This window comes from Budorcas taxicolor, chromosome 9 (assembly GCF_023091745.1).
Source record: "Budorcas taxicolor isolate Tak-1 chromosome 9, Takin1.1, whole genome shotgun sequence".
In the NCBI taxonomy this organism is placed as follows: Eukaryota; Metazoa; Chordata; class Mammalia; order Artiodactyla; family Bovidae; genus Budorcas; species Budorcas taxicolor.
Genome location: NC_068918.1, coordinates 6,404,687 through 6,431,847, shown reverse-complemented (window position 1 = coordinate 6,431,847; position 27,161 = coordinate 6,404,687). Strand labels below are relative to the sequence as shown.

The 27,161-nt window shown below is 38.1% G+C and overlaps 1 protein-coding gene across 1 annotated transcript in view; it reads left to right on the top strand.

The window, feature by feature from the left end:
• Positions 1 to 26,950, top strand: part of TMEM30A (transmembrane protein 30A) — a 39,434-nt gene extending 12,484 nt beyond the window's left edge. Inside the window, exons 2-7 of the mRNA XM_052645577.1 lie at positions 10,511 to 10,618; positions 12,739 to 12,846; positions 19,485 to 19,572; positions 20,588 to 20,731; positions 21,342 to 21,548; positions 24,414 to 26,950. Coding sequence (XP_052501537.1) covers positions 10,511 to 10,618; positions 12,739 to 12,846; positions 19,485 to 19,572; positions 20,588 to 20,731; positions 21,342 to 21,548; positions 24,414 to 24,607 — 849 coding nt within the window. The 3' untranslated portion in view covers positions 24,608 to 26,950. The remainder of the gene's footprint in view (positions 1 to 10,510; positions 10,619 to 12,738; positions 12,847 to 19,484; positions 19,573 to 20,587; positions 20,732 to 21,341; positions 21,549 to 24,413) is intronic.
• Positions 26,951 to 27,161: the final 211 nt, after the last annotated feature.

Below are 27,161 nucleotides of genomic sequence, written 5' to 3'. Positions count from 1 at the left end.
ACCTCTGAATATCAGTTTCCTCTGAGAAAGATTAAAATAGTTCTGGCACTGAATAGACATTTGGGAAATAATAGCTAGTTTTTAAAATTTTTTATTGTTATGATGGTTTGCATGACATATTACTTAATTCGTTTATCATTTCCACATGTGAGATTGACTTTCTGGTTGAATTAGAAGTAAACACCTTTTCGGTAGTTCCCACTCAGATACTTTAACCTACAGAAACATGCAGCAGATTTCATACGACTCATAGAATTTTATTAGGATATGAAGGGTTAAACTTGTTCTGTAACTATCAGTGTCGAACTAAGCTTTTGATTTTTTAAAAAACTAATTTTCAAAAATAAAATAGAGTGAATTAAAAAAATAATTCAACTGTTAACTTTTAATTGACTCTAAATAATTTGAGTATGTGTCGACTGAAAAAAAAATCATCAACCTTAAAGTTGTGAGTTAAGTTTTGTTTGCAGGTCTTACTGAGTATTGAGCCCAGGAGACAGCCTCTCAGCTCTGATGTGCTGTCCCCAAGAGGTCCGGAAGGAGCCAGGATATACAGAGTTTAGTCCCCGACTAAATCCCTAAGAAGAGACTGACACTGAAAGTTAATGGTTTTAGTGCTTTTCTGTGTATGGGAAGATGCAAGAGTCTGGGCTCACTGAAATTATTCCTTAGATGCATCTTGACTGTCTCAGGCCAGTACCTCAAGCACAGAATGCTTCCTGTTTTTCCTCCATGCTGAATTTCCTCAGGGCACACCATTGGTGGGCAGATGCCATGGCTAATTGCTTGGTGCTTATAGAACTGGGATTGGGGGGGCAGCATTCCCTGTCCACGTGTCGCTGTGATGTCTTTCCTCCACCTCCTTTATCTGATGAGCGTTTTTGAAGGGAATTTTTCTTCTTGAGGTATTACCTATTGAATAAAAAGGAAGCTTTTTATTTTATATGCTTTTAAAAATGTTCAGTGTCCCAGAATATCCTGCTTTCTTCTTGTGCCCCCTTTTCCCCCCTCTCCTCACTCTTTGCAGTCCTTACCCACCTTCCTTCTTACTGGGGCCTGGGTTATACAGATGACCTCATCTATAGTCATAAAAACATGTGGAGAGCTCAGTGCTGTCCCTCATTCTTGAGCCTTGAGTTAGAAGCAGTGTAAGTTGTGTTACTTCCTCTGAGGCGAGAACATGGTCCACTGCTCAGCCTGTACAGCCTTTTCTTTTCGTGGGAGGTCTCTTCATAACAAAGGGGGAAGTTGGCTTCTGTGGTGTCACACCAGTGGCACTGGTTGACTCGCAAATCTGAGGCGTCTGCTGGAGGCACCTAGGGCAAGGTTAGCATCGTGACCTCCCTGTCCCCCAGCTCTGTCTGCCCTGCCTGACGGGAACTGAGCCAGCTTCGTTTTTGTTGCTGGAGTTGCAGCATCTCGTGTGGTGTGTGCAGCTGTGTCGGTGTGAGGGTGCTGTCTCCTGAAGCTTCTGACTCCGCCCTTTCTAAGAGTTCTGGGCTGGCTCTCTCTACTTTTTGTCCCCTGGACTACAAAGCCACACTGCTCTCGCTTATAGTGACTCTAGTTACAGAAGCTACCCCTTTAGCTTCGACTCTGTAATCCAATTTCATTTTTCTGTTTTCTGAGACCTAAATTTTCCTTACTACTGATTGCCAACTGTTTGGTAAATGGACACTGTAGAAAAATTAGATGCTTTAACTGGTGAACTCCTAATTGATTCTCACATTTTTAATGCAGAACTTTATGTCCCAAATTCATGTACCTTGGCTTTGTTCATGTGTTAAGCCCTCAGTTAGAGATTGTCGCTCTTGGTACTGTCTCCTTGTAGGTAACATCCACTCATCAGTCCTCATGGAGAAATTGCCGGATACTGGATTAGGTATGAGTTTCCATAGGACCTGTATTTCTTTTACCAAAACACCCATTCCGTTTCAGTGACGTGTGTTTTGTCACTGTAAGCTGCATGTGGTTAGATATTGGGGTGAGTCCCTCTTGCCTGGAAAACACAGACATTCAAGTAAATATTAAGTTAATAAGTGATGCTTTCCTGACAGCACGTTCAGGAAGAAATGAAAGTCATATTTCTTAGACTCCTTTTTTAAAATCTGTTATCACACGGGTGTTTGATTATGTTAGCCTCCTCTCTCTCCACTTATTTCCTGCAGGACATTTTGAACACTCAGGATTACTTAGCTTTCCGAGGCTTTGTTGCCAGCAACAGTAACCAACTGTGGGTACCTGATGGGGGAGAGGATTTATTGGAGGGAGATTGGGTAGGTCTCACACTGAATAGGTGGGAGGTCTAGAGGATCAGGTTTGGAGACGAGAGGAAAGCAAGGGAAGTTTGGAAGCAGAAGTAGTGACACAGATGCCACAGCCGCTGTTTAGTTGTCTGTTAGACTACTGCTTCAGCTGCTGGTCTGATGACACTCACTCAACTCTGATTTTGTGGAGATTCAGTGCTCTAGTCTGTATCAGGCTTGATCCAAATCTTACGCTTTTTGCTTGGCTCCTGGGGTTAGGATGCAGAAGGACTCAGTTGCTCTCTTGGCTTCTGAAGTGGAAGATTGAGCCCTGCCTGCCTCCGAAACTCTCAACATGGAGAATTCCCCAGTGCTTGGGAGTGTGTTTGGGTGCTGGGCAACCTGATTAGCAACAAAAATAAATCACAGATACTTTTCTTCGTTCATATAATCTGGAGGCTCTGAGTTTGTGCATCAGAAATGATAGTATATTCCTTGTGTAAGAGGACATAAGATGGTGCTAAGAACATAGATTTTAGAGAAAGTCAGAGCTGGGTTTAAATTCTTGGTGGGTGATACTGGGAAAATTACTAAACCTTCCTAAATGTCAGGTTCCTAGGTTAAAATAAGGAAAATAAAAATTAACTTTACAGGAAACTATTATACATTTTAATGAGTTGATGTGTGTTAAGTACTTAATGTCAGGCACTTAGTATATACATTTGATAAACAGTAGCCTATAAAACTATGGAGAAGGCAATGGCACCCCACTCCAGTGGACGGAGGAGCCTGGTGGGCTGCAGTCCATGGGGTCGCTAAGAGTCAAACATGACTGAGCGACTTCACTTTCAGTTTTCACTTTCACCCATTGGAGAAGGAAATGGCAACCCACTCCAGTGTTCCTGCCTGGAGAATCCCAGGGACGGGGGAGCCTGGTGGGCTGCCATCTCTGGGGTTGCACAGGGTTGGACACAACTGAAGTGACTTAGCAGCCTATAAAACAAAGCATGTTCTTATGGATCCAGTTTACCTTTTAGCGTTGTCTCATTTCCTTCCAATGTGAAAATGCTCCACAAATCCAAACTGTTCATGCTCTGCTGCTGCTGCTTCGTGAAGAAGCAGTTTAGTAGAAGGAACACTGGACTTCGAGTCAAAAATTCTTGCGTCTAGCATAGCACCAGCTCTTGCTATTTTGCGTATCCTTGGGCAAGTTTCTGAATGTGTTCTCTTTATGTAAAATGAGGATAATACTTCTAGGATTTTGGTGAGGATCAGATGAAATACACGTTTAATAGAAAGGACTGTGTAAACTACATAAAATATTACTTTTGCATCTGCCTTGCACTTCATGTCATGTGTTGCAGATAGAAAGGTTTAAAGTGTTAATGATCATTTTTTTTACTTTCAGAATTTCCTGGAATCGAAGACATGCAATTTTTTTGTATATTTAAAAAAGTATAATTAAAAGATTATGATGAAAATGTTATAGCTATCCTTTGATTTTGTAGAAGTATAATTTAATATTAAGCAATACTTGGTTTAAAAATACTTAAGTTTTAATATACTGTAGTAGTGTAATTTATTCGATTTCATATTCCATCCTATTGTTTTTGTTCAATTAAATAAAGAATATATCTTTGTTTAATCACAACTGATCATCTTTCTTTCCCCCTTTGCCTTAGACACCAATTTGAAAGAGAGTGGTTTAAGAGGTTTCTGTTCAAAGGCAAACCATATATGGTAATAGGCCCAGCTGGCAACTTTTTTTTTATCCTAAATTAGACTTAGAAGAGAGAGAAGATGTGTAGAGATTTTTAAACAAAAAATTGAAAAAAATTTAATATATTTTAATATAGATTTTAAATATATTTTTCTAAATGGTCTCATCTTTTCTCTCATCTTGTCAACATCATAAAATTTGACTTTTAAGTGGAATATTTTACATGAATAAGCCCTAGGTAGAAAGCTGTGACCTCTCAAGTTTAGTGAAAAATTATATATGCTTTGCCTGTCTTCATTTAGGAGACTTGTGTTTATTAACTTGTTTTAATTACATGCTAAGCCTCTCTTAGATATTTGTAGTGAATGAAAATTTTCTCTAAACAAAGTTTCGTTAGTAAGTAGGCTTTGATGGAGAACATTTCAATAGGTTGTATCAGAATTTGACAAAATGAAGTTTTATTAAGCAGTTTTATGATTTTTGAAAAGCAGTTAGGTGTAATTGTTTAATTTTTTAAAAACTTCTTTTGGAGTATAATTGATTTACAGTGTGTTTCAGGTGTATAAGTGAAGTCGCTCAGTCGTGTCCGACTCTTTGCAACCCCATGGAAGGTAACCTACCAGGCTCTGTGGTCCATGGGATTTTCCAGGCAAGAATACTGGAGTGGGCTGCCATTTCCTTCTCCAGGGGATCTTCCCAACCCAGGGATTGAACCCGGGTCTCCTGCATTGCAGCCAGAAGCTTTACCGTCTAAGCCACTAGGGAAGTCCAACACATATATTAATTCTTTTTCACATTTTTTACCCATATGGGTTATTATAGAATATTGAGCAGAGTTTCCTCTGCTATACCGTAGGTCCTTTTTGGTTATCTGTTTTGTTGTGTATAGTAGTGTGTCTGTGTTAATCCCAAGCTCCTAATTTATCCCTGCACCTCCCCCCTCCAGCGTTTCCCCTTTGGTAACCATAAGTTTGTTTTTGAAATCTGTGAGTCTGTTTCTGTTTTGTAAATAAGTTTGCTTTTATCATTTTAAAAATTAAGAGACCACATGTAAATATTATTGTATAATATTTGTCTCTGTCTGCCTCACTTCACTTAGTATGATAATCTCTGGGTCCCTCCATGTTGTTGCAAATGACATTATTGCCTTCTTTTTTATGGCTGGGTAATATTCCATTGCATTTATGTAGCACATCTTCTTTATCCATCCCTTTGTCAGTAGACACATAGGTTGCTTCTGTGTCTTGGCTATTGTGAATAGTACTATGAACATTGGGATGTTTGCATCTTTTTGAATTATATTTTTTCTTGACATATCCTCATGAGTGGAATTGCTGGATCAAAAGGTAGTTCTATTTTTAGTTTTTTAAGGAACCTCCATACTGTTTTCCATAGTGATTGTACTAATTTACATTCCCATCAGTAATGTAGGAGGTTTCCCTAGATGTTGTAATTTAAAGCTTTATTTTCTATATACAGATTTTAACCTTTTTTTTCAATTATGAAAAGAAATTGAATATTCACATAGAAAGTTTATGTGTTCAGTTTCAAAAATAAAGGTCAGTTGGCTTTTTTTTTTTTCTTACTTTATTAAGGTAAAGGTAATTAGAGTTGTTAATGATAAAATTCTTACTTATCACAAGAGTGATAAGACAGATCCCAGTCTGGGAGAAAAACGTTGTTAAAAGGCATATCTGATAAAGGGCTGTTACCAAAATATACAAGGGACTCTTAATACTCAGCTATAAGCAAGTGAAAAACTATTAAAAATAGGCGAAAGACCTGAACAGGTACCTCACCAAAGAAGATATGCAATATCCTAATCAGCTTAGACTGCTACAATGACGTGTTGTAAACTAGGTGACTCATTTCTCGAAGTCCTTGAGGTAGGGATGTTTAAGGTCATGGTGCTGATAGGTTTGGTTCTTGGTGCGGACCCTCCTGGTTTGCAGGTGGCCACTTTCCTGCTGCCCTCACCACAGCAGAGAGAGAAGGAGCTCTGATTTCTTTTCCTCTTCTTATTAGAGGTATTAATCTCATCATGGGGACCTCACCATCCTGACCTCATCTAAACCTGATGATTTCCCAAAGGCCTCAACATATGAATTTTGAAGAGACACATTCATTTCATACATTCCACCCTTGTGCTCATGCACAATACTTTTATTCCATGTAATCAGCCCCCAGAATCTCTTCTGTTTCCAGCATCACCTTTAAAGTCTTCTAAATATCATTATAATCAGATAGGTGAGACTCACAGTATGATTCATCCTGAGGCAAAATTTCTGTCCAGCTGTGAACCTGTGGAACCAGATGTGCTTCCAAATACCATGAAGTAACAGACAGACAGACACTCAAATTTGAAAGGGGGGAAAAAAATGAGAAGGGTGATGAGTTCCAAGCAGATCTCCAAAACTTAGCAAGACAAATATCATCAGATCTTAAGGCTTGAGAAGCCTCTTAAGGCTTGTTAAACCTGTTTGGTTTAACACTCTACCTTCGAGACGCACTGGGGTAGAAGTCCTGCTTCCAGGCTCTGGGTTGCTGCCAGCCGGCCTGTTGAACTCCTCCTCCAGTACGAAATGAGGATGTAGCCCTGATGGTCTCAGAAGTCATCTCAGGGATCATTCTGCTCTTCTTTTGGAGAGTCCGTAGCACATTATGTGGAGAATGGCTCCGTGGGCCAGTCCTGTAGGCGCTGAGCAGTTGCTCGGCTTGCCTTCCTTCTGCTCCTTCTCTTCCCCCTGCAGTCCACGCGGCAGTGTTTCTGCTAGAATGGCTGACTAGGTCCATGGTTCGCATGCACACTCATCTCTCTACTGAATGGGTGTTCAGCTTAGTATTACCCTTAGTTGTACCCTTAGTATTCTTTTCAGAGCATGCTTTCTGATTTTTTGTGGTATGGATAGGTTTGAGAATTTTTCCAGATCTTAAGTTTAAGATCTGGTCCCTTTTTGTTTAACATTTTTTCTTAGTCCATTTTCTCCTCTCCCGTCTTTACTATTAATAAGCAGTCAGGTGGAACCAAGCCACTCTTTGAACACTGCTTAGAAATCTAAATATCCAGCTTCATCCTTCCACAAGTGCTACATTCCACAAAACACTGGATCACAGTTTAGTCATATTCTCTGCCGCTTTATTGACAAGGATCACCATTTTTCCAATGTCCAATAATGTCCATTTCTAAGACTTCACCAAAGCTGTCTTTTACCATCCATGTTTCTACCAGTATTCTGATCATGTTTATTTATTAGCTCTCTAAGGAGATGGAAGCTTTCTTTTTAACTCTGCTCATTTCTTTCTAAGATCTCACCAGAATCACCTTTAATGTTTATATTTCTAGCATGCATCTTAAATCTCCAGCCTATACCCATTTCCCACTTCCAAAGCTACTTCTGTCTTTTTGAATATTTGCTGAAGCAACACCTCACTTCTCAGTACTAAAGTCTGTCTTAGCGTAAACTGCTATTTTAAAAACTGTATAGACCAGATAGCTTAAATAACAGACATTTATTTCATACTGTCTTGGAGGATTGGAAGTCAGACCAAGGTGCTGGCAGGTTCAGTTCCTTCAGATTCTTCACCCTGAAGAGAGAAGGACCCTCCTCCTGACTTGGAGATGGGTGCCTTCTCACTTTGTCCTCCCATAGCAGAGAGAGAGAGAGAGAGAGAGAGAGAGAGAGAGAGAGCGAGAGCGAGCGCGCGTGCATGCAGTGTACACGGGCAAGCACTCCGCTCTATTTTTTCCATCTCAGAAGGATTCTTGTTCCATTGTGGAGGCCCTACCTTCATGACCTCATCTAAACCAAATCCAGTGTTCCCACCTCCAAGTTATATTGGAAATTAGGGCTTCAACATATGAATTTCGGCGGATCCAAACATTTAGCCCATAATTTACAGATGGCAAGTAAACAAACATGTGAAAGATGCTTGACATTATCATTAGGGAACTGCAAATTAAAAAACGAGGTACCACTGCATACCTGTTAAAATGGTGAAAACCCAAAACATCAACAGCATCACATGCTGGTGAGGATGTGGAGCAAAAGGAAGTCATTTATTGCTGGTGGGAGTGCAAAATGGTACAGCCATTTTGGAAGACAGTTTGGCAGTCTCTTACAAAACTAAACATACTCTTATAACGCAATCCAGCATTTTTACTGCTTGTTATTTATGTAAATAGGCTGAAAATTTACATCCACATGAAAACCTGCACATGGATGTTTATAGCAGTTTTACTTGTAATTGCTCAAACTTGGAAACAACCAAGATGTCCTCTGTGGTACACCAAGAAAATGGAATAATCTTTGATGCTAAAAAGAAATGTGCTATCAAGCCATGGAAAGACAGAAATCTTAAATGCATATTACTAAGTGAACGAGATAAATCCGAAAAGGCTTCATGCTATATGATTTCAAATTATGTGCCATTCTGGAAGAGGCAAAACCATGGAGACAGTAAAAAGATCCATGGTTGTCAGGGGTTAGGGGTGAGGGAAGAATGAATAGGTAGAGTGCAGAGAGTTTTTAAGGCATGAAACTATTCAGTATGATACTGTGATGGTGTATTTATGTCATTACACACTTGTCAAAACCCATGGAATGTGCAACACCAGGAGTGAGTCTTAAGGTGAACCATTGCCTTTGGGTGATGATGTAACCTTACAGGGTCATCATTTGTAACAAGTACGTTTCTCTGGTGAGGGATATTGAGAATCAGGGAGATTGTGTCTGTGTAGGTCCAGGGAGTATATGGGAACTCTGTAGTCTGCATTCAGTTTTGCTGTGAACTTCAAACCACTCTAGAAAATAAAATCTATTTTAAAAAATTCATGTAATGGAAAAAACTTTTCTCATTTTAGCTGTTAAGTCAGGTCTTCTGACATGTGCTGGTGCATTGCAATTCAGTTGTGACACTAACCACCTGAGTTTGTGTCAGAGTCCACAGGTGTAAGGGCTTGGTCTCCAGCAATACATCTGAATGCCACTCAGGCACCAGCTGCAAGTCAGGCTCCAGGGCAACCCATACTTACGGCCAACTGGCTACAAATAAGGGAGTTCCGAGGCCTCCCCCAGACCGCCCTCACTTCACAGGCCCGGTGCAAGTTCAGACGTCTCCAGGCCACCTGAACTTCTCACCAACTGCTTATAAATGTGGGAGGTTACTGTAACTTCTCTCAGGTTTCCCAAGATGCTGGAATGACTCAGAACTCAGGGAAGTGCTAGACTTACACTTTTATTTAAAACTGTATAAATCAGGATCAGCTAAACAAAGAGACATTTGGTGAGGTCCTGAATGTAGAGCTTTGTGCACTCCTCTTCCCTCAGAATCGGGGCTTGTGGATGGGCTAACCAACTCAAAACTCACCTGTGCTTTGGTGGCCAGTGTTTTTATTGGGATTCCAGGAGAAGGCGGTGGCAACTCACTCCAGTACTCTTGCCTGGAAAATCCCATGGATGGAGGAGCCTTGTGGGCTGCAGTCCATGGGGTCGCTGAGGGTCGGACACGACTGAGCGACTTCACTTTCACTTTTCACTTCCATGCATTGGAAAAGGAAATGGCAATCCACTCCGGTACTCTTGCTGGGAGAGTCCCCGGGACGGGGGAGCCTGGTGGGCTGCCATCTATGGGGTCGCACAGAGTCAGACAACGACTGAAGTGTGTATCTACTACTTAGCAGTAGCAGTATGATGAAGACAGGATTGATTAAACAATGTGGTTCAGTTGGTAAAGAATCTACCTGCAGTGCAGGAAACCCGGGTTCGATTCCTGGGTCAGGAAGATCCTCTGGAGAAGGGAATGGCAACCCACTCCAATTCTTGCCGGAGAATTCCATGGACAAAGGAGTCTGGTGGGCTACAGTCCATAGGATTGCAAAGAGGTAACACGACTGAGCGACTAAGACATGATTCAACTAAACCTCCAGCCTTCTCCCTCTTTCTAGAGTTTGAACTGGGCCAAAGCCCCTAGTCACATCTGGTCTTTCTGGTGACTGGCCCCCTGCCTGTCCCATTGTCTTAGCACAAACTCATGTGAATTAAGGGGCTTATCAAAAACAGACTCTAATCAGCAGGGAAATTTTAAAGGATTTAGAGGCTCCTACCAGGAACCCAAGACAGAGATAAAACAGATTCTTAATTATCCAACACCAGGTTTTAAAAATGGTAGCCCTTGAGAAACCTGATAGTATTTTGTTTGCTTTATTTAATTTGAAGATATGCCGTGGAAAGCTGAGATGACAGAAAAGTTGTTTAGACTTTATAGCTGTTTAAAAGTTAATACATCATACAGTTTGAATTTTACATTTATGATTTTGTGCGTAAATGTGTTTCTTTGTGAAAAAGGAGAGATGAGCCAGTAGGATCACATAGGATCCTTTCCAGTTTGTACAGGCTCACACTGTCTAATAGATGACCTTACAAAAAGGTTTGTTTCTGAACTGTGGTTGCTCTCTCAGACTGATTTTTCTATCTGATAGCAGATTATTTCAGAGTGTATTCACTTTCTCCAAGGAAATATACTTAGTTATGTTTTTCTCTTGCAGATTGATTATACCGGAACAGATCCTTCCAGTCCCTGCTATAAATGTTTGTCTCCGAATGTTACACCTTGTATTTGTACCATTAACTTCACACTGGAACAGTCATTTGAGGTCTGTATTCTAAGTAATGTCTTGGAAAACCCATGCTTTAAAAAATACTGATATTAATTATTTTTTACTAGTTATTTTCTTGTTGAGATGTCGCTTTAATTTATTGAGAGTCAGTACACTTTTGAGGAAGATTATTTTGTTTAGTTAGCGAATTATGCTGTCTGATAATTAAATGCATTAATAGTTTATTCTAATTAGTACTTTATAAGCAAAATTTGAAACCTATTTCTGGAAAATTTTATAACTGTACAAATCACTTTTGTATCAAGATTCTATCTACAAATGTTTGTGTTTAAAAAATTATTGCTCAAACTGTTGACTACTTTTAATACCCACAATTTTTACTTTAGAAAATAAATACTAATTCACACATTTAATTGCATCATTTTTTAATCAGATCTGATGCTTTAACCTTTAACATAAGTGCAAACACTTAGTAAAACCTTATTGACAAGCAGTTAGAAAACTCTCCACAAAGTATGCAATATGTGTGTGTGTGTGTGTGTGTGTGCGCGCGCATGTGTGGTCTGCGTGCTTTTTGCATTCACACTTGGCTGTCATTCTTGGAAACTGAGCCAGATGGTGAAGGACACACAGATTCAGAGTAGTCATGGCTAGACCAATTTATGCTCTCCTTTACCTGGAAATTGAACTTTTAAAATGTATTGTTTTATTCTTCAGGAAGCAAAACTACTTTAATACAGGCCAATTTTTTGAACTTTTGTAGCTGTGCTTTAGATTTTTTTAAAGGTACTGATGACTTTTGAAGTCCCTGGTAGATGGTTGCCATCTAGTGGTTATGGATGCTCTTGCACTGAGATAATGGACAATAAAGCTCCCTTTTTAAAAATTATAAAAATAAATTAGGGAGAAGACAGGAATTTAATTATTTTGTTTTAGCAGAAATAGCATAAATGTAAAACATCAGAAAAGTTTTATTTTTTTTAATGTGATGGATAAACTATAAAGATGCATTAAGTTCTGCTTTTGTCAAAACAGGCAGAATTAAAGACATGGATGAGACTTACAATGATTTGGAAGCTCTATTAGTTTCCTCTCCCATTCAGAAACACTTAGGGTTTCAGAACTTTTCTTCCGTGAAGGTGATTGTCCTCAGATTCATTTTTTTTGTGGGTTCTGTGTTCTTTCACAAGCCCAAATTTGAATTGGACTAAAACCTTTTCAGAGAACAGAAATCAGCCAACAAAATAAATGAGTAAATAAATAAAAGGTTTCTATGTAAATGGTTTCTTTATATAGACTGAAAAAATTTGCATACTTGACATTCAAAAATCAAGCCTTGAATAAATGATTGTGTATTTGAAAACAGCAAATCAGATAAAGCAAAATATTATTGAAATCCTTTTTCTTTTCTGAATTCCTTTTAATCAAGGATAGATTACAGATTGTAGAGGTAGCAATGAGAAAGGAGAAAATAGCTAATGTTTTTGCCATCTCCAAAAATCTTAGTCATTTAAGATGATTACATGGCATCTTCTAAATAATTATAGTGTATATAGGTTACTCTTCTTTCCTAGGATTTTTCCAAGTTGACCCCACTGCATACATTAAAGTATTTTGCTTATTATAAAATGACTTCTGTTATCTTTACTAGTTATAAATTCATTCATTATTAATATTACATAATATCCTGTTGAAGAATTTACTATGTCCCAATTCAAGTTCAGCATTTATTTTGAGCAATAAATGAAAGCTTGGCAATTATATAATTGGAAAGTTGATGCTAGTTGGATAAAGAGCAGTCGAATTACAGAAAAAATTTTTAAAAGTTATTTATAGATTTTAATTGGAAGATAATTACTTTGCAATTTAAAATTGAAAGTAGATCAAAGTAGGCTAATAGATTTCATGAGAGCTTTTTCATTTGTTTGTTTTAATGTAAATAGATATCTTTGAGGTCTTTCAGGGTATTTCAAAGTTTACTCTTGGATTTTTTGGAGCATGCTTTCTTTAACTTTATTTCCAGTTCTGGCAGAATTCACCCCGGTACTTGTTTTAAGTTATCAATGTTCTGAACTAGTCCAAATTACCTAGTTTTTATGTATGCATGAAACTTTGTACTTAGTAGTTTTATATGAACATTTTTTCCCTTTCTCTAGGGCAATGTGTTTATGTATTATGGACTGTCTAATTTCTATCAAAACCATCGTCGCTATGTAAAATCTCGAGATGATGGTCAACTAAACGGAGATCCTAGTGCTTTGCTTGTAAGTAAAGTGACAGAACATGAAACTGGTGCTTTAATAACTAAGAACATGTGCTAATTGTGTTGTCTCATTTCAGTGGGATCTGTCAGTTCTCATTTCAGTAAGAAATGATAGATATTAAAATGTTAAAATATTGCTTGTCATTTTTCATTTGTTCAGTGAGGGTTTTACTTAAAATTTTTTTCTCTTGAATTTGCACAGGTTAATGATTAAGAGATTAATGATTTCTTGAGGCCAGAGGACACGTTACTTCCTGCTTGTTTCTCATAGTATCATTGGGATTTTTGCTTTGTTAACTCCCTGGCCTCAGCTATAAAGAACCTGCCTGCTAATGCAGGAGACACGGGTTCCACATCCTGGGTTGGGAAGATCTCCTTGAGAAGGAAATGGCAACCCACTTGAGTATTCTTGCCTGGGAAATCCCAAGGGTAGAAGAGCCTTCAGTTTAGTTCAGTTGTTCAGTCGTGTCCAACTCTTTGCAACCCAGTGGACTGTAACACACCAGGCTTCCCTGTCCATCACCAACTCCCCGAGCTTGCTCAGACTCATGGCCATTGAATCGGTGATGCCATCCAACCACCTCTCCTCTGTCGTCCCCATCTCCTCCTGCCCTCAGTCTTTCCCAGCATCAGGGTCTTTTCTAGTGAGTCAGTTTTGCCCATCAGGTGGCCAAAGTATTGGAGTTTCAGCTTCAGAATCAGCCCTTTCAATGAATACTCAGGACTGATTTCCTTTAGGATTGACTGGTTTGATGTCCTTGAAGTTCAAGGGACTCTCAAGAGCCTTCTCCAACACTGCAGTTCAAAAGCATCAATTTTTCTGCACTCAGCTTTCTTTATGGTCCAACTCTCACATCGATACATGACTACTGGAAAAACCATAGCTTTGACTAGGTGGACCTTTGTTGGCGAAGTAATGTCTCTCCTTTTTAATATGCTGTCTAGGTTGGTCATAGGTTTCCTTCCAAGAAGTAAGCATTTTTTAATTTCATGGCTGCAGTTACCATCTACAGTGATTTTGGAGCCCCCAAAATAAAGTCTGTCAGTTTCCGTTGTTTCCCTATCTATTTCCCATAAACTGATGGGACCGGATGCCATGATCTTAGTTTTCTGAATGTTGAGCTTTAAGCCAACTTTTTTGCTCTCGTCTTTCACTTTCATCAAGAGGCTCTTTAGTTCTTCTTCACTTTCTGCCTTAAGAGTGATGTCATCTGCGTGTCTCAGGTTATTGATATTTCTCCCGGCAATCTTGATCCCAGCTTGTGCTTTGCCCAGCCCAGCATATCACATGATATACTCCGCATGTAAGTTAAATAAGCAGGTTGACAATATACAGCCTTGATGTACTACTTTCCTGATTTGGAACCAGTCCATTATTCCATGTCCAGTTCTAACTGTTGCTTCTTGACCTGTATACAGATTTCTCAGGAGGCAGGTAAGGTGGTCTGGTATTCCCATCTATTTAAGAATTTTTTGACAGTTTATTGTGATCCACACAGTCAAAGACTTTGGCTTAGTCGATAAAACAGAAGTAGATATTTTTTCTGGAACTCTCATGCCTTTTCAGTGATCCAGTGGATGCTGGCAATTTGAGATCTGGTTCCTCTGCCTTTTCTGAATCCAGCTTAAACATCTGGAAATTCAGTTCATGTACTGTTGAAGCCTGGCTTGGAGAATTTTGAGCATTACTTTACTAGCATGTGAGATGAGTGCAATTGTGCAGTAGTTTGAGCATTCTTTGCCATTGCCTTTCTTTGGGATTGAAATGAAAAGTGACCTTTTCCAGTCCTGTGGCCACTGCTGAGTTTTCCAAATTTGCTGGCATATTGAGTGCAACACTTTCACAACATCATCTTTTAGGATTTGAAATAGCTCAACTGGAATTCCATCACCTCCACTAGCTTTGTTCGTAGTGATGCTTCCTAAGGCCCACTTGACTTCCCATTCCAGGATGTCTGGCTCTAGGTGAGTGATCACACCATCGTGATTGTCTGGGTCGTGAAGCTCTTTTTTGTACAGTTCTTCTGTGTATTCTTGCCACCTCTTCTTAATATCGTCTGCTTCTGTTAGGTCCAGACCATTTCTGTCCTTTATTGAGCCCATCTTTGCATGAAATGTCCCTTGGTATCTCTAATTTTCTTGAAGAGATCTCTAGTCTTTCCCATTCTATTGTTTTCCTCTATTTCTTTGCATTGTTCACTGAAGAAAGCTTTCTTATCTCTCCTTGCTATTCTTTGGAACTCTGCATTCAGATGGGTATATCTTTCCTTTTCTCCTGTGCCTTTAGCTTCTCTTATTTTCTCAGCTATTTGTAAGGCCTTCTTAGACAACTGTTTTGCCTTTTTGCATTTCTTTTTCTTGGGGGTGGTCTTGATCCCTGTCTCCTGTACAATGTCATGAACCTCCGTCCATAGTTCTTCAGGCACTGTGTCTATCAGTTCTAGTCCCTTGAATCTATTTCTCACTTCCACTGTATAATCATAAGGGATTTGATTTAGGTCATACCTGAATGGTCTAGTGGTTTTCCCTACTTTCTTCAATTTAAGTCTGAATTTGGCAATAAGGAGTTCATGATCTGAGCCACAGTCAGCTCCCGGTCTTGTTTTTGCTGACTGTATAGAGCGTCTCCATCTTTGGCTGCAGAGAATATAATCAGTCTGATATCGGTATTGACCATCTGGTGATGTCCATGTGTAGAGTCTCCTCTTGTGTTGTTGGAAGAGGGTGTTTGCTATGACCAGTGCGTTCTCATGGCAGAACTCTGTTAGCCTTTGCCCTGCTTCATATTGTACTCCAAGGCCACATTTGCCTGTTACTCCAGGTGTTTCTTGACTTCCTACTTCTGCATTCCAGTCCCCTGTAATGAAAAGGACATCTTTTTTGGGTGTTAGTTCTAGAAGGTCTTGTAGGTCTTCATAGAACCATTCAACTTCAGCTTCTTCAGCGTTACTGTTTGGGGCATAGACTTGGATTACTGTGATATTGAGTGATTTGCCTTGGAAACAAACAGAGATCATTCTTTCGTTTTCGAGATTGCACCCAAGACCTGCATTTTGGACTTTAAAGAGCATGGTGGGCTACAGTCCACAGGGTTGTAAAGAGCTGGACATGACTTAGCAACTATACAACCAAAGCGACAGTGAGTCTGTAATGGAATTTTGATGAATGTAGCGTTCTGGGAATATAATTTGTTCTGTTGGGTTTATTCAGTATTATTATACTGGGTAGGAGTATGTAAATAAACTGCTTTAAATTTCTGAGATTATGTTTTAAAATCAGACATGTATGCTCTTTGTTTTTTACGCTGTGGGACACCGAAGTACTAAAATCCAAAGGGTGGGTTACTGAAAAACTGTCTGAGGAGCTTTTTGAAAATAGAGGGTCCAGAATTCTCCTAAGTCTTTCATGTCTACGTCTACAGGGTTGGAGCTCTAAAATGTCTGTTTTTTACAAGCTCCCCTTCTGATGCTCAGCCGGGTTTGGCAACCTATGGACTAGGTGATCTTAGGTTCCTGACTGTTGTTCAGCTTCCATAGTAGTGGTTGGTGCTCACGTATTTTATACTGTTGCTGTCAGTGCAGCAAGCCCTAGGAGTCCCACGGTAATTTAAGGATTTCTTAAAAACAGTGACTCTCTTAGAATGCAGTTTAGAACCATATTGGGACCAGAATGGTCCTGGTAAATGTATAATTGCCCTTGGTTATCCTTCCCAGTTTTATTGCTCTTTCTTGATGTTTGGGATCTTAAGAAATAATAAGTCTATTAAAGATTCCAGTTAGTTCTGCAATAGTTTGCAGTCCATGTGGGGGTTTATGTTGTGAGATCCACAAGTCCAGAGAAGGTGATGTTCCGTGAGACACACCAGGTACTCAGAATTTGTTGATTGGGTGTGTGCTGAAAGACCCAGAAGTGGTGGTTGATTTACCATTCTTTTATGTAGATCCACTCTTCGCAGAGGGCAAAAGAAGCTGAGATTCTTTTCTTCCAAACTTCAAGCAAAGTTTTTCAACTAAACTTAGGATTTTCTGTAAAGGGCCAATAGTAAACATTTTAGAATGAAGGCAGCCATAGACAATACTTAAGTGAATGGGTGTAGCTGTGTTCCAATAAAACTTTATTTACAAAAACAGGTCTTGGGCTGAATTTGGTTTGCAGGCTGTCATTTATGGATCCCTGGACTAGACCAAAATACGTGACTTAAGACCAGGTGGCTTTCAAAAATTTTAAAGATGTTGAGAATAAACAGATTGAAGTGTAAGTTACTTAGCATTGTGTGTAAGGCCCTTCACAATCTCATGTCAGCCTACTACTCCAGCTTCTTTGGTTTTATAGTCTATCCTTAATGTCCCTTTGGCTTGGCTGCCCTGGGCCATGTATACTATTCCATAACTATTCCTGGTGACACACGTAATCTGCCCATTTTGACATTTACATTTCATTTGTCTAGATTGTGGTTTTTACTCTTTCCCTGGAGGTCCTCTCATTTCAGGCCTGCTGTTTAGTGCCTCTGGATGCAAACTAACTTCTTTCTGTGTGTACTTCATTCATACTGTGTTCATACGTCATTTCATACTTTACTTAACACAGTCTCCCCGTATCATCCACTCTCTCTTCCTTTCCAGGCCGTTCCAGCAGTTCTGTGTAACTGCTAGAGTAATCTTTAAAAAAACATAAATACCATTTCTCTGCCTAAAATCTTTCAGTGTTTTTTTTACTCAGGATGGTGTGAGCTATGCACGACTCTCCAGTCTTATCGCTTTCTTTATTGCCCATACTCTTAACTACATTCCCCCTTGACTTTCTCAGAGATACCAGGTTCTTTCTAAATGGCGTGTGCTGTCCTCTCTGCTTCAGGCTGTCTTCTGCGTGTTCTTCACGTGGCTGTCTCCTGCTTTCTTCAGGTCTTAACTTTGATGAGAAGGACTTCCCCGTATCATTTCTTTACTTTGCTTCTGTCTTCCCAACCACACTGCAAGCCCATGAGAGCAGGGAGCACGACTTTCTTTAATCACCATGTACCAAGTACCTCTACAGTGCCTAACACATGAGAGGCGTTTACTAAACATATATGGAATAAATACAGACACTTTTGTCATGGCTCTCATTTCATATTATAGTTCGTTGTGTTTGGGTTTGTTTCCCATGTTACATTGTGAGTTGCTGAGAAGCAGAGACTTTTTTTTCTTCCATTTTTCCCTTTCTAGCACCTTTCATGGTATGTGGTACATGTTAGGTACTCATTAAATGGTTTTTCTAAGCCAGTTACTACAAAGTATGTAACACTGCTTAGTTCAGTACCTGATGACTAGGTAGTGAATATTTTCCTTTCTTTTAAAACTTCAGTAACTAACTTAGTAGCTAGAAGACGGTTCTTCAGGACTCAAGTCCACCATCTCCTCTCTGCTGGTTTTCTAAATGAAGTTGCTATTCCACTCCCTCCCTCGCCCCCCAGGAGTTCAGTGGTTACAATATATATATATGTCACACTGAGAGTTTATTTACCTTTTTTTCTTGAAATCACACTTTTAATCAAAACAATCAAATAATAATAGGCTAATTATATGTTGTTTATCTTCATAGCCTTAGAATAATAACTTTATGAATGTAGATGGCATGGGGACCGAAAAGCTGAGAAGTCAAATATTAAAGAGACTTTATGAGATTTCTGCCACATTTCTTTAACCTCCTCCTGTCTTTTTCACCCCTGTAGTTCTTTTTCCAATGAGAGTGTAGATATAAGACAACATTGGTGATAATGAAATAGCCCTAGGACGCTAGGTTCTAGTTAACTTCCAAGTGAGACTATCTTGGTTTATGTGTTTTGAGACATGGCCTGATGTGGCCTTGGAGTCGCAGCATGACTCAGACACATGCCTCACGTTAGGCTTGGTAGAATCTCTAGATTAACTCTACGGTTTACATCTTTCCTTGAGATCTTCAGTGGGGACTAAATCAAAACTGAATCTGGAGGACAGGTGACTTGCTGTTTGCCCTGTCAACATGTTTGTTTTCTTTGACCTGGATGCACAGTTTAGAGAAGACTGCTATATTCTGGGACTTCTTTTCCTTCTCTCCAGTCAGCCAACCCTCTTCCCTGCTCTCCCTTCCTTCCTTCCACAGGATTTAATTTGGGGATTTAACTCCAGATTACAGACTTTGAAATTATCTAGTTGAACATGTTCTTTTTTGTAAGTCAGGCCCAGATAAATTGAGGGACTTGCCTGAAGTTACACAGTACATTAGTTGGATCTAGAAGCTCCGGTCTTACTTCCAGTTTAAGATTCCCTTCATTACGTTATAGCTGGATTGACAATAGATGGCTTCTAAATTTTTCTTGGGTTGAAAATTGTAGTTACTATTTCTGTGTTGGTATGAAGATGTTTTAAAATTTCATTTTGACATGTATCTGTGTGACAAAATATATGCAAAGAAAGATTATAAAGCAATAATGTTAAGGAATATGTTTTGTGTAGTTAAATGTGGTATTATTTATAATCTATCTATAGGATAGACATTCTATATGCATTGCAAATAAGAAATGTGTAGGCATTGAATTTTTAATCAGTAATCAGGGCTAACTGATAGTTCTCTCAGAGGCTTGGATAAATAATTTCTCTCTTCTTGCCTTTTGAATATCAGAATCCCAGTAAGGAGTGTGAGCCTTATCGAAGAAATGAAGACAAACCAATTGCTCCTTGTGGGGCTATAGCCAACAGCATGTTTAATGGTATGATATAGAGATAAACAAAGATTATATATAGTATTCTATAGTTAGGAATATTTGTAATCTTACAGAAACAAGAATGGACTTAGCAACTGAACGGAAACATGAAATTGTAAAATTCAACAGCTTTAAGATAAATATATTAGTTATGCAGTGGGATATTGGAATGCTTTATGACTTTCTTTTGTGAATTCTTATTTTTTAAGAATGAATTTATGTCTCTGAGAAGAAAGAAGTAGAAACATTCTGCTAACTTCTGGTTTCATATATGATAAACCAACTTTGAATATTTATACCATTAAAAAGGGGCTACAGCACTGTCTGATATGAATATAATATGAACCGTAAATGCGAGACATGTATATAATTTTAAGTTTTCTGACAGTCACATTAAAAACAATAAAAAACAAGTTAAATTAACTTTAATAATATTTTATTAAACTCAGTATGCCCCAAATATCATTTCAGCATGTAAGTGATGTTCAGTATATAAAGTTCTTAGTGAGATATTTTATATACTAATTTTTTATATAAAATCTTTGTCTGATGTATATTATATCCTTATAAAACATATTCATTTGGACAAGCCATAATTTCAAGGGGTCTGTAGCAATATAGCCAGTGATTACCATGTTGAATAGTGCAGATAGAGAATTTGATAAGCCAGAAGCTATTTAGCAATTGTGTTTTTCTTTTTTAAAGAATAGGAGAGGCAGATTTACCTTGCAACTTGTTTTATTTGTGTTATTATTAAAACATTTGACCTTATCACATATCAGCTAGCCATGTAGGAAAATGACTTGGAACTGTATTGAGGGAAGGCAAGTTCATCTAGGATCATAAAGTTACCATAGTTAATTCACATGTAAATAACCAAGAGAGCAGATGCACATCATGTGCCTGCTTTGTTAAAACTGCTTTGGGGAACAAATACCAGATCCTCATTTCTCATGGAGTAAAGCTGTTACTATGGATTTTCAGTAGATGTTTAGTAATATCTCTATTTTCTTGTGTCCAGATACACTAGAATTGTTTCAGGTTGGCAATGCGTCTGATCTTATGCCTATTACTTTGAAAAAGAAAGGTATTGCTTGGTGGACAGATAAAAATGTAAAATTCAGAAATCCGCCTGGAACAGATCCCTTAGAAGAACGATTCAAAGGTAAAGTATTACTGTTATCCCTTAAGGCATAATCTAGGTATTTTAATGAAATACCTAAAATTTTCTGTCTTTAGGATCTTAAAAAAGTGTATGGTTTTTTAAAAACAACTTTTCTTCATGTCAAATTAGGTAAAATATGTAGCAGTTTCTAATGTGTTAGAATTCTAAAGGAAACATACACTGTTCATCTTGAATTTCTCTGCTGTTTTCTTATGTGTTTCAGCTATAATCTTTTAAAGTTGTAAAAGTTTATTTTAAACAAGTATTTATTTAAATTTTATAAGTCCAATATTTTTTTTCTTTGCTTCCTTTATTTCATAATGTAATGTTTCTTACCATTGCATCTTTGCATTAAGTCGTCTGCCTTTTGGTACATACTCAATAGCCTGATATCAGTCAAATCTTTGTAATTATTTGTTAAGGTTTTATGTGAGGAATTGATTTCTCTTTAGATTTTAAGACTTAGAATATGACTATATTTCTGTTTTTGCACATAGGGAAAATATTCATATTGTATATCTTTGTTTTATCAGAGTGTGACTTTTCATTGGAACTCTTAATAAAATTGAATATTTTGTCTCCCCATTCCATCCCATCTCTCCTTTTTAAGGCACAACGAAGCCAGTAAACTGGGTTAAACCAGTTTACATGTTGGATTCTGACGAAGACAATAATGGCTTCATAAATGAGGATTTTATTGTTTGGATGCGTACTGCAGCATTACCTACTTTTCGTAAGTTATATCGTCTTATAGAGCGGAAGAGTGATTTACACCCAACGTTACCAGCTGGACGATACTATTTGAATATCACATACAGTATCCTTTTTTGGCCAGGTACACAGATTCAAAGAATCTGAGAGGAGTACAGTCCAAGCTTGTCTCAGTTATGTGGCATGCTACACTGTACTTTAGTTTTGTTCATTGCATTTTCATAAAGGAGTATGTGTTATAGGTATGAGAAAGTCTCTTTTACCTTGTTTCTTCTGGAAACACATTTAATTTCTGTATACTTTGGACTAGAATTCAAGCATATTATTTGGTGAAAAAGTGATCAGGGGTTCCCATATTACTTGGTAGATTATTTAAAATGCAGTGCTAGATTTATTAATAAGTTAGATATTTTTATAAGAGAGATTGTAATTGAGTTTAGTGCAAAGGCTAGTAAGTATACCTAGTGCTTAGCAAATAAGTGTTGGTGGTACTGGGCTGTTTCAGATTTTTTTTTTTCCAAAAATTTTTTTAGATATTAAAAATGAATTTGTTACTTCATATCAACATAATTATAATGATTCTGTTTACAGTACCAAAGCTTTTTTTTTATCATTAGCTGTATTGTTCTACCTTAATAATTTAGGCAGACTTCTAACTGCTGATAAATATCATTTATTTCATCTTAACTCTATGTCAGTTATATTAAATACTTTGCATATATTATTTATTTCAAGCATGGTGAATCATCTCCATACTGTAGACAAGAATACAGGAACATGGAGCCTTTAAGTAACTTAGCTGAGATTACACAAGTAGTAGAAAAAGTGGGGTTCAGAATCAAGCTGCTGACTCCAAAGGCTGTTGACTTTACCATCAACCACCACTGTAGGCTGCATCCCTGGCTGGTTCACTCAAGTAGTCAGACCTGTCCATATCAGCCTGGGTGCAGAGTCTTTCCTAAGCTAGAAATATTGGGCACTAACTTTTATTTTAAACAAAATCCTTATATCTTTTAACCTCTAGCCCATTGCTTGTGTATATTGTGGATGAAAATAGCTCAGATATTAGCATTTAAATGTTTGCTGATGATCTTACATTTTTGATTTTTCATAACCCAAATTATGATTCATGGGGTTGCAAAGAGTCGGACATGACTGAGCGACTGAACCGAACTGAACCCAAATTAGCTATAAATATATACTTTCAATTTAGATTAATAAATGGTTGAATTAATAGACCTCATTTCAAAGCAAAGATCTATTTGGGTCCTTAGTCTTTTGATTTTGTACCTCAGTACACACCTGAGCGTGACCAGATAGTGACAGACTGAAAGTGCCCAAGTTTTGGAAACTCTGCCTACATAGCAGCAGTTTTAGACAAACAGACTCAATGGCACCCCACTCCAGTACTCATGCCTGGAAAATCCCATGGAAGGAGGAGCCTGGTGGGCTGCAGTCCATGGAGTCACTAAGAGTTGGGCACGACTGAGTGACTTCACATTCACTTTTCACTTTCATGGATTGGAGAAGGAAATGGCAACCCACTCCAGTGTTCTTACCTGGAGAATCTCAGGAACAGGGAGCCTGGTGGGCTGCCGTCTATGGGGTCGCACAGAGTCGGACACAACTCAAGCGACTTAGCAGTAGCAGCAGTAGCAGAGAGAATAAAATGACAATCCACTCCAGTGTTCTTGCCTGGAGAATCCCAGGGACAGAGGAGATAGTGGGCTGCCGTCTGTGGGGTCGCACAGAGTCGGACACGACTGAAGTGACTTAGCAGCAGCAGCAGAGAGAATAATCTTGAGGCTGTAGCCAAAGTAGAGGGCAGCCTGCAGCCTACAGCACAAGAAAGGGAAGGCTTTGGAGCACTCAGGGTTTCTTAGTTGACAGATAATTTGCACCAAGAAAACTGTTAGGAGAAATGTAGACTGTTTTGAAAATCGCTAAGACAGAAATGAGACCCGCAAAACATCAGGGGTTAATTATCAAAACTGAGTCTAAGGTGGGGAACTAGATATTAGAATTAAGGTAGAAGCCCCCTTTTGAGGGTTTGGATATTGAGAGACTAGCTTGGGTGATTTGATACCACATCCCATAGAGTGTTGGGTTAGTTAGAACTCTTATAATTATTCCTGGCTTGGGTTGCGATTGATTTAAGAACTAGTAGAACTGAGCCTCCCATTGGAGTCACAGGGCCTGTCTTCCAGGCTGGGGAGCAACAGAAGCTGGAGAAACAGATGGGAACTCTCACAGTTGATTCAAAAGATGCTTCTGAAGAAGTTGTGAACCTTTTGCTTAGGGACTTAGTTCTGTCTTCTCTGCCCTAACTCTTGCCAGAATCCTGGAATTGGTCCATGGACGTAGCTCATCCAGTATGTCGATGCTCCGTTTCTTCCTTCATTTCCACTCTATTTTAGCCATGGACTCTGTGTCACACTGTGAGTTTTCTCATTGCTCCAAGTCCGCCATCTAAAACTTCAGTGTCATGCTTTTTGTCTTGTGCTGAGCCCTCCCACCTTCTCAGAACGACACTCTTGCTGCACATGCGTTTTGAGCTCAGTGCTCAAAAAGTGCCCCAGTCCTTTCATTCTTCCCATTTCTCCTGGTCTGTCAACCTCATTTTCCTCTATGGGTTTCATTGCTGTTTATCTGAAATATTTTTTTTTTTCACATTACAGGCCTTTTACCCCCTCCTGTGTAATGAGAACAGAAATATCTGAGAAATGAGAAATGATGTAACTCTTACATTTAGTTGCTTTTGCTTGTAAACTATATTGGCTTCTACTACTAACAGTTTGTGAAATCAATCCTTTAGGCTAATAATTACATAATTATTTTGTGATTTAGAACATATGAGTAAGGTATCTATCATAGAATTATGCCAATGAATTACAAGGAATTAAATGCCAACTTAAGTTGTATTTTAAAAATCAAGTAACAAGACATGGACGTCTTCCTATACACTCTTCAGATTACCCTGTACATTCATTTGATGGACGGAAGCGGATGATCTTGAGCACCATTTCATGGATGGGAGGAAAAAATCCATTTTTGGGGATTGCTTACATCACTATTGGATCCATCTCCTTTCTTCTGGGAGTTGTACTGCTAGTAATTAATCATAAATATAGAAACAGTAGTAATACTGCTGACATTACCATTTAATTTTATATTCTGAAAACAAATTTACTGCATGTGCATCAAGGCCAGTCCTGTTCAACCTAGCTTTCCAATGCTGATGTTCTGGTTAGCATGTCATTTTTGAGTTGGCACATAACATTTTTTAAAAAGCAGTCTTTGTCTTCTGCTTCTTCCTTATGGATGACTTACGAAAATATATGACGGGTATAAACAGATTCGCTATGCTGATCATATCAACACTGTAACTGCTGAAATGGCATTGTGATGTTTCTTTTGTTGGGACAGGCTGTGTGATGCGTAGAGCCTCTTTCATGTGAAACACGTCTGCTGCTTATACGTTTATGCTGTGTTGATGATAATATATTGACATGTGATACTGTATCTGTGTGCCTGTTGTGTGAAGAATGGGATTACAAGATGTATGAGTATAACGACTTGCTAACCTTTCAGGATCCAGAGTTACAAAAAGATGAAGAAAGACCAAATCTAAATAAAACACTTCATCATTTTCATGTGTCATGTGTAAAGACTTCAAGTACCATCTTTGTTGAGGTGATTCCTGTCTTCAGCTTATCCAGTACAGTTGTCAAGCTTAAATTTGATTTCAAAGGACATGCTTAACCTGGCTAGCATAGGAATTAATGCTCGTGTCTGAAGAGGTCAGGTGGATCTCAGGAGAATTTAAAATTCCACTTTCCATTTTGGCTAAGATGTTGCAGTCAGGAAACTCATCTTACTTGGCTCTTTTTACATGTGACCATTTTCCTTGAAGTTTACACTTCATCAGGGATCCAAGAATATAGGTGAGATGGGAAAACTTCTTGGCAGACCTTGTCTTCTGTCTCAACTATAAACCAGGTATAAATGTTCAAAGGAGACTGTTTTCATTTTTGTGGTATTTAACGTTCAGAAATTTGCTTCAGCATTGGAAATACCTCAAGCTGTTTTTAATTTGCAGGTAAGTGTTTTGACCTAAGTACTAATACTATATTTCTGAGATTTTAGAAAACAGTAACCTTTATTTCCTCTATATTTCATCCAGTTTTTACATGTAGGTCAAATGTGGATGTGTACGGACATTCTCTTTAGTTATGGCACCAATTGTTTTGGTTGGTTTTTCTAAGACGTACTTTCAAAAGAAATTCTTTAAATTTCCTAATTAAATTCTGGAGATTTCGGAGTCTGTACACGATAAATTATAATATATGTGCTTGAAGTTATTTTATTTTCTATTAACTGGAATTATTTTTAATATTCCTTCTTGAATAAATGCTGTAATTTGTTTGCTATGGAACTGATTCTTGAATGTAAACTTATTTTTTCACATGCATGAAATGTATGTCTTAATCAGAGGTGGCTTAATTGCATTGAAGTGGCTATTTTTTTTAGACTAAAATAACTCATATGTTTGTATAGAAAAATGCCTGTTTGAATTAAGAGTTTGTAATGGTTTCCTTTGGTTATATTTTAAATCAAAAGGTCTGTGTAATGTATCAATTTTGACTACATTTTTTAAAAAAAATAATGTAATGGTAATAGTAGAAATGTGCCACACTTAAGTTTTGTACAATATGAAATTCAGTTAAAAGAACCTGTAGTTCATACTTAACAGAATATTACTTGCATGAGGTACTTAATGTTTGGTTATCCTGAAATTTCTGAGTGCATAGGGTATTCTTTGTGTAAAACTATTCTTTGTCAGTCCTTCAGAATATGGTTATTTATTCTGATAATTGACCCTTTTGCACATGGCAATGTATTTTCTGGGATATATCAATAGGGGAGAGGGCTTCTCCCAGTTTTTGCAGATTGAGTTTGTGCTGTTTAAGGACTGCCATCTTGCGTCTCTTTTTCTAACTGGGGGACCAGGATTGCTGCTACAGAAAAGTCGAAGAGCCTCTCCAGCCCTTTGTCATCTGTGGTGAAGATGGAATCTTAAAATATATTTGGAGTTTTATCTGTTTTTACAAATACATTGATGGCCTAAGTTCTCCCTTGTCTGCTGCCATTTGAGTTGTAAGGGATTCCTGTTGCTAAATACGAAGAACGTGGAACACTCATGGCCTCTGTGACTGGGGGAAGGAAGGAAAACATTTCTTTCTTATGGGCTTTATGCTCACTTTTTGGAAACACCAGTGTCATACTCAGCTTTCAAAGAATCAGAATGCATTTTAAGACGACTAGGTTGAGTAGAAGGCATTGAAGAATACATTAACTTGCTGGAAATAATTGTGATACATGAAGTTCCCAATTGATGGAATTATTTAATACGTAAAAACTAAGAAATTTCTTTGAAATCATAAAGCAGTTTAAAAATAAATTGGTAAAAATAACTGTAATACCTAATAGAGAATTATTCAACCAAGAGAAGAGTCAAGTGACTATTACTTGTTTATTGGTTGGTAACAGTTTATTTGTAACCTTGATTATATTGAAAGATAACTTACTGTTAGTATATTCTGTATTAATAAAAATGAAAAATAATAATTTTGCTATGTTTAAGTGTCTTGCTAAAATAACAGTGCCCCAGTATTGTTAATATTTAGTTCTAAATTTTAGCCCAAGCTCAATGAGTCCA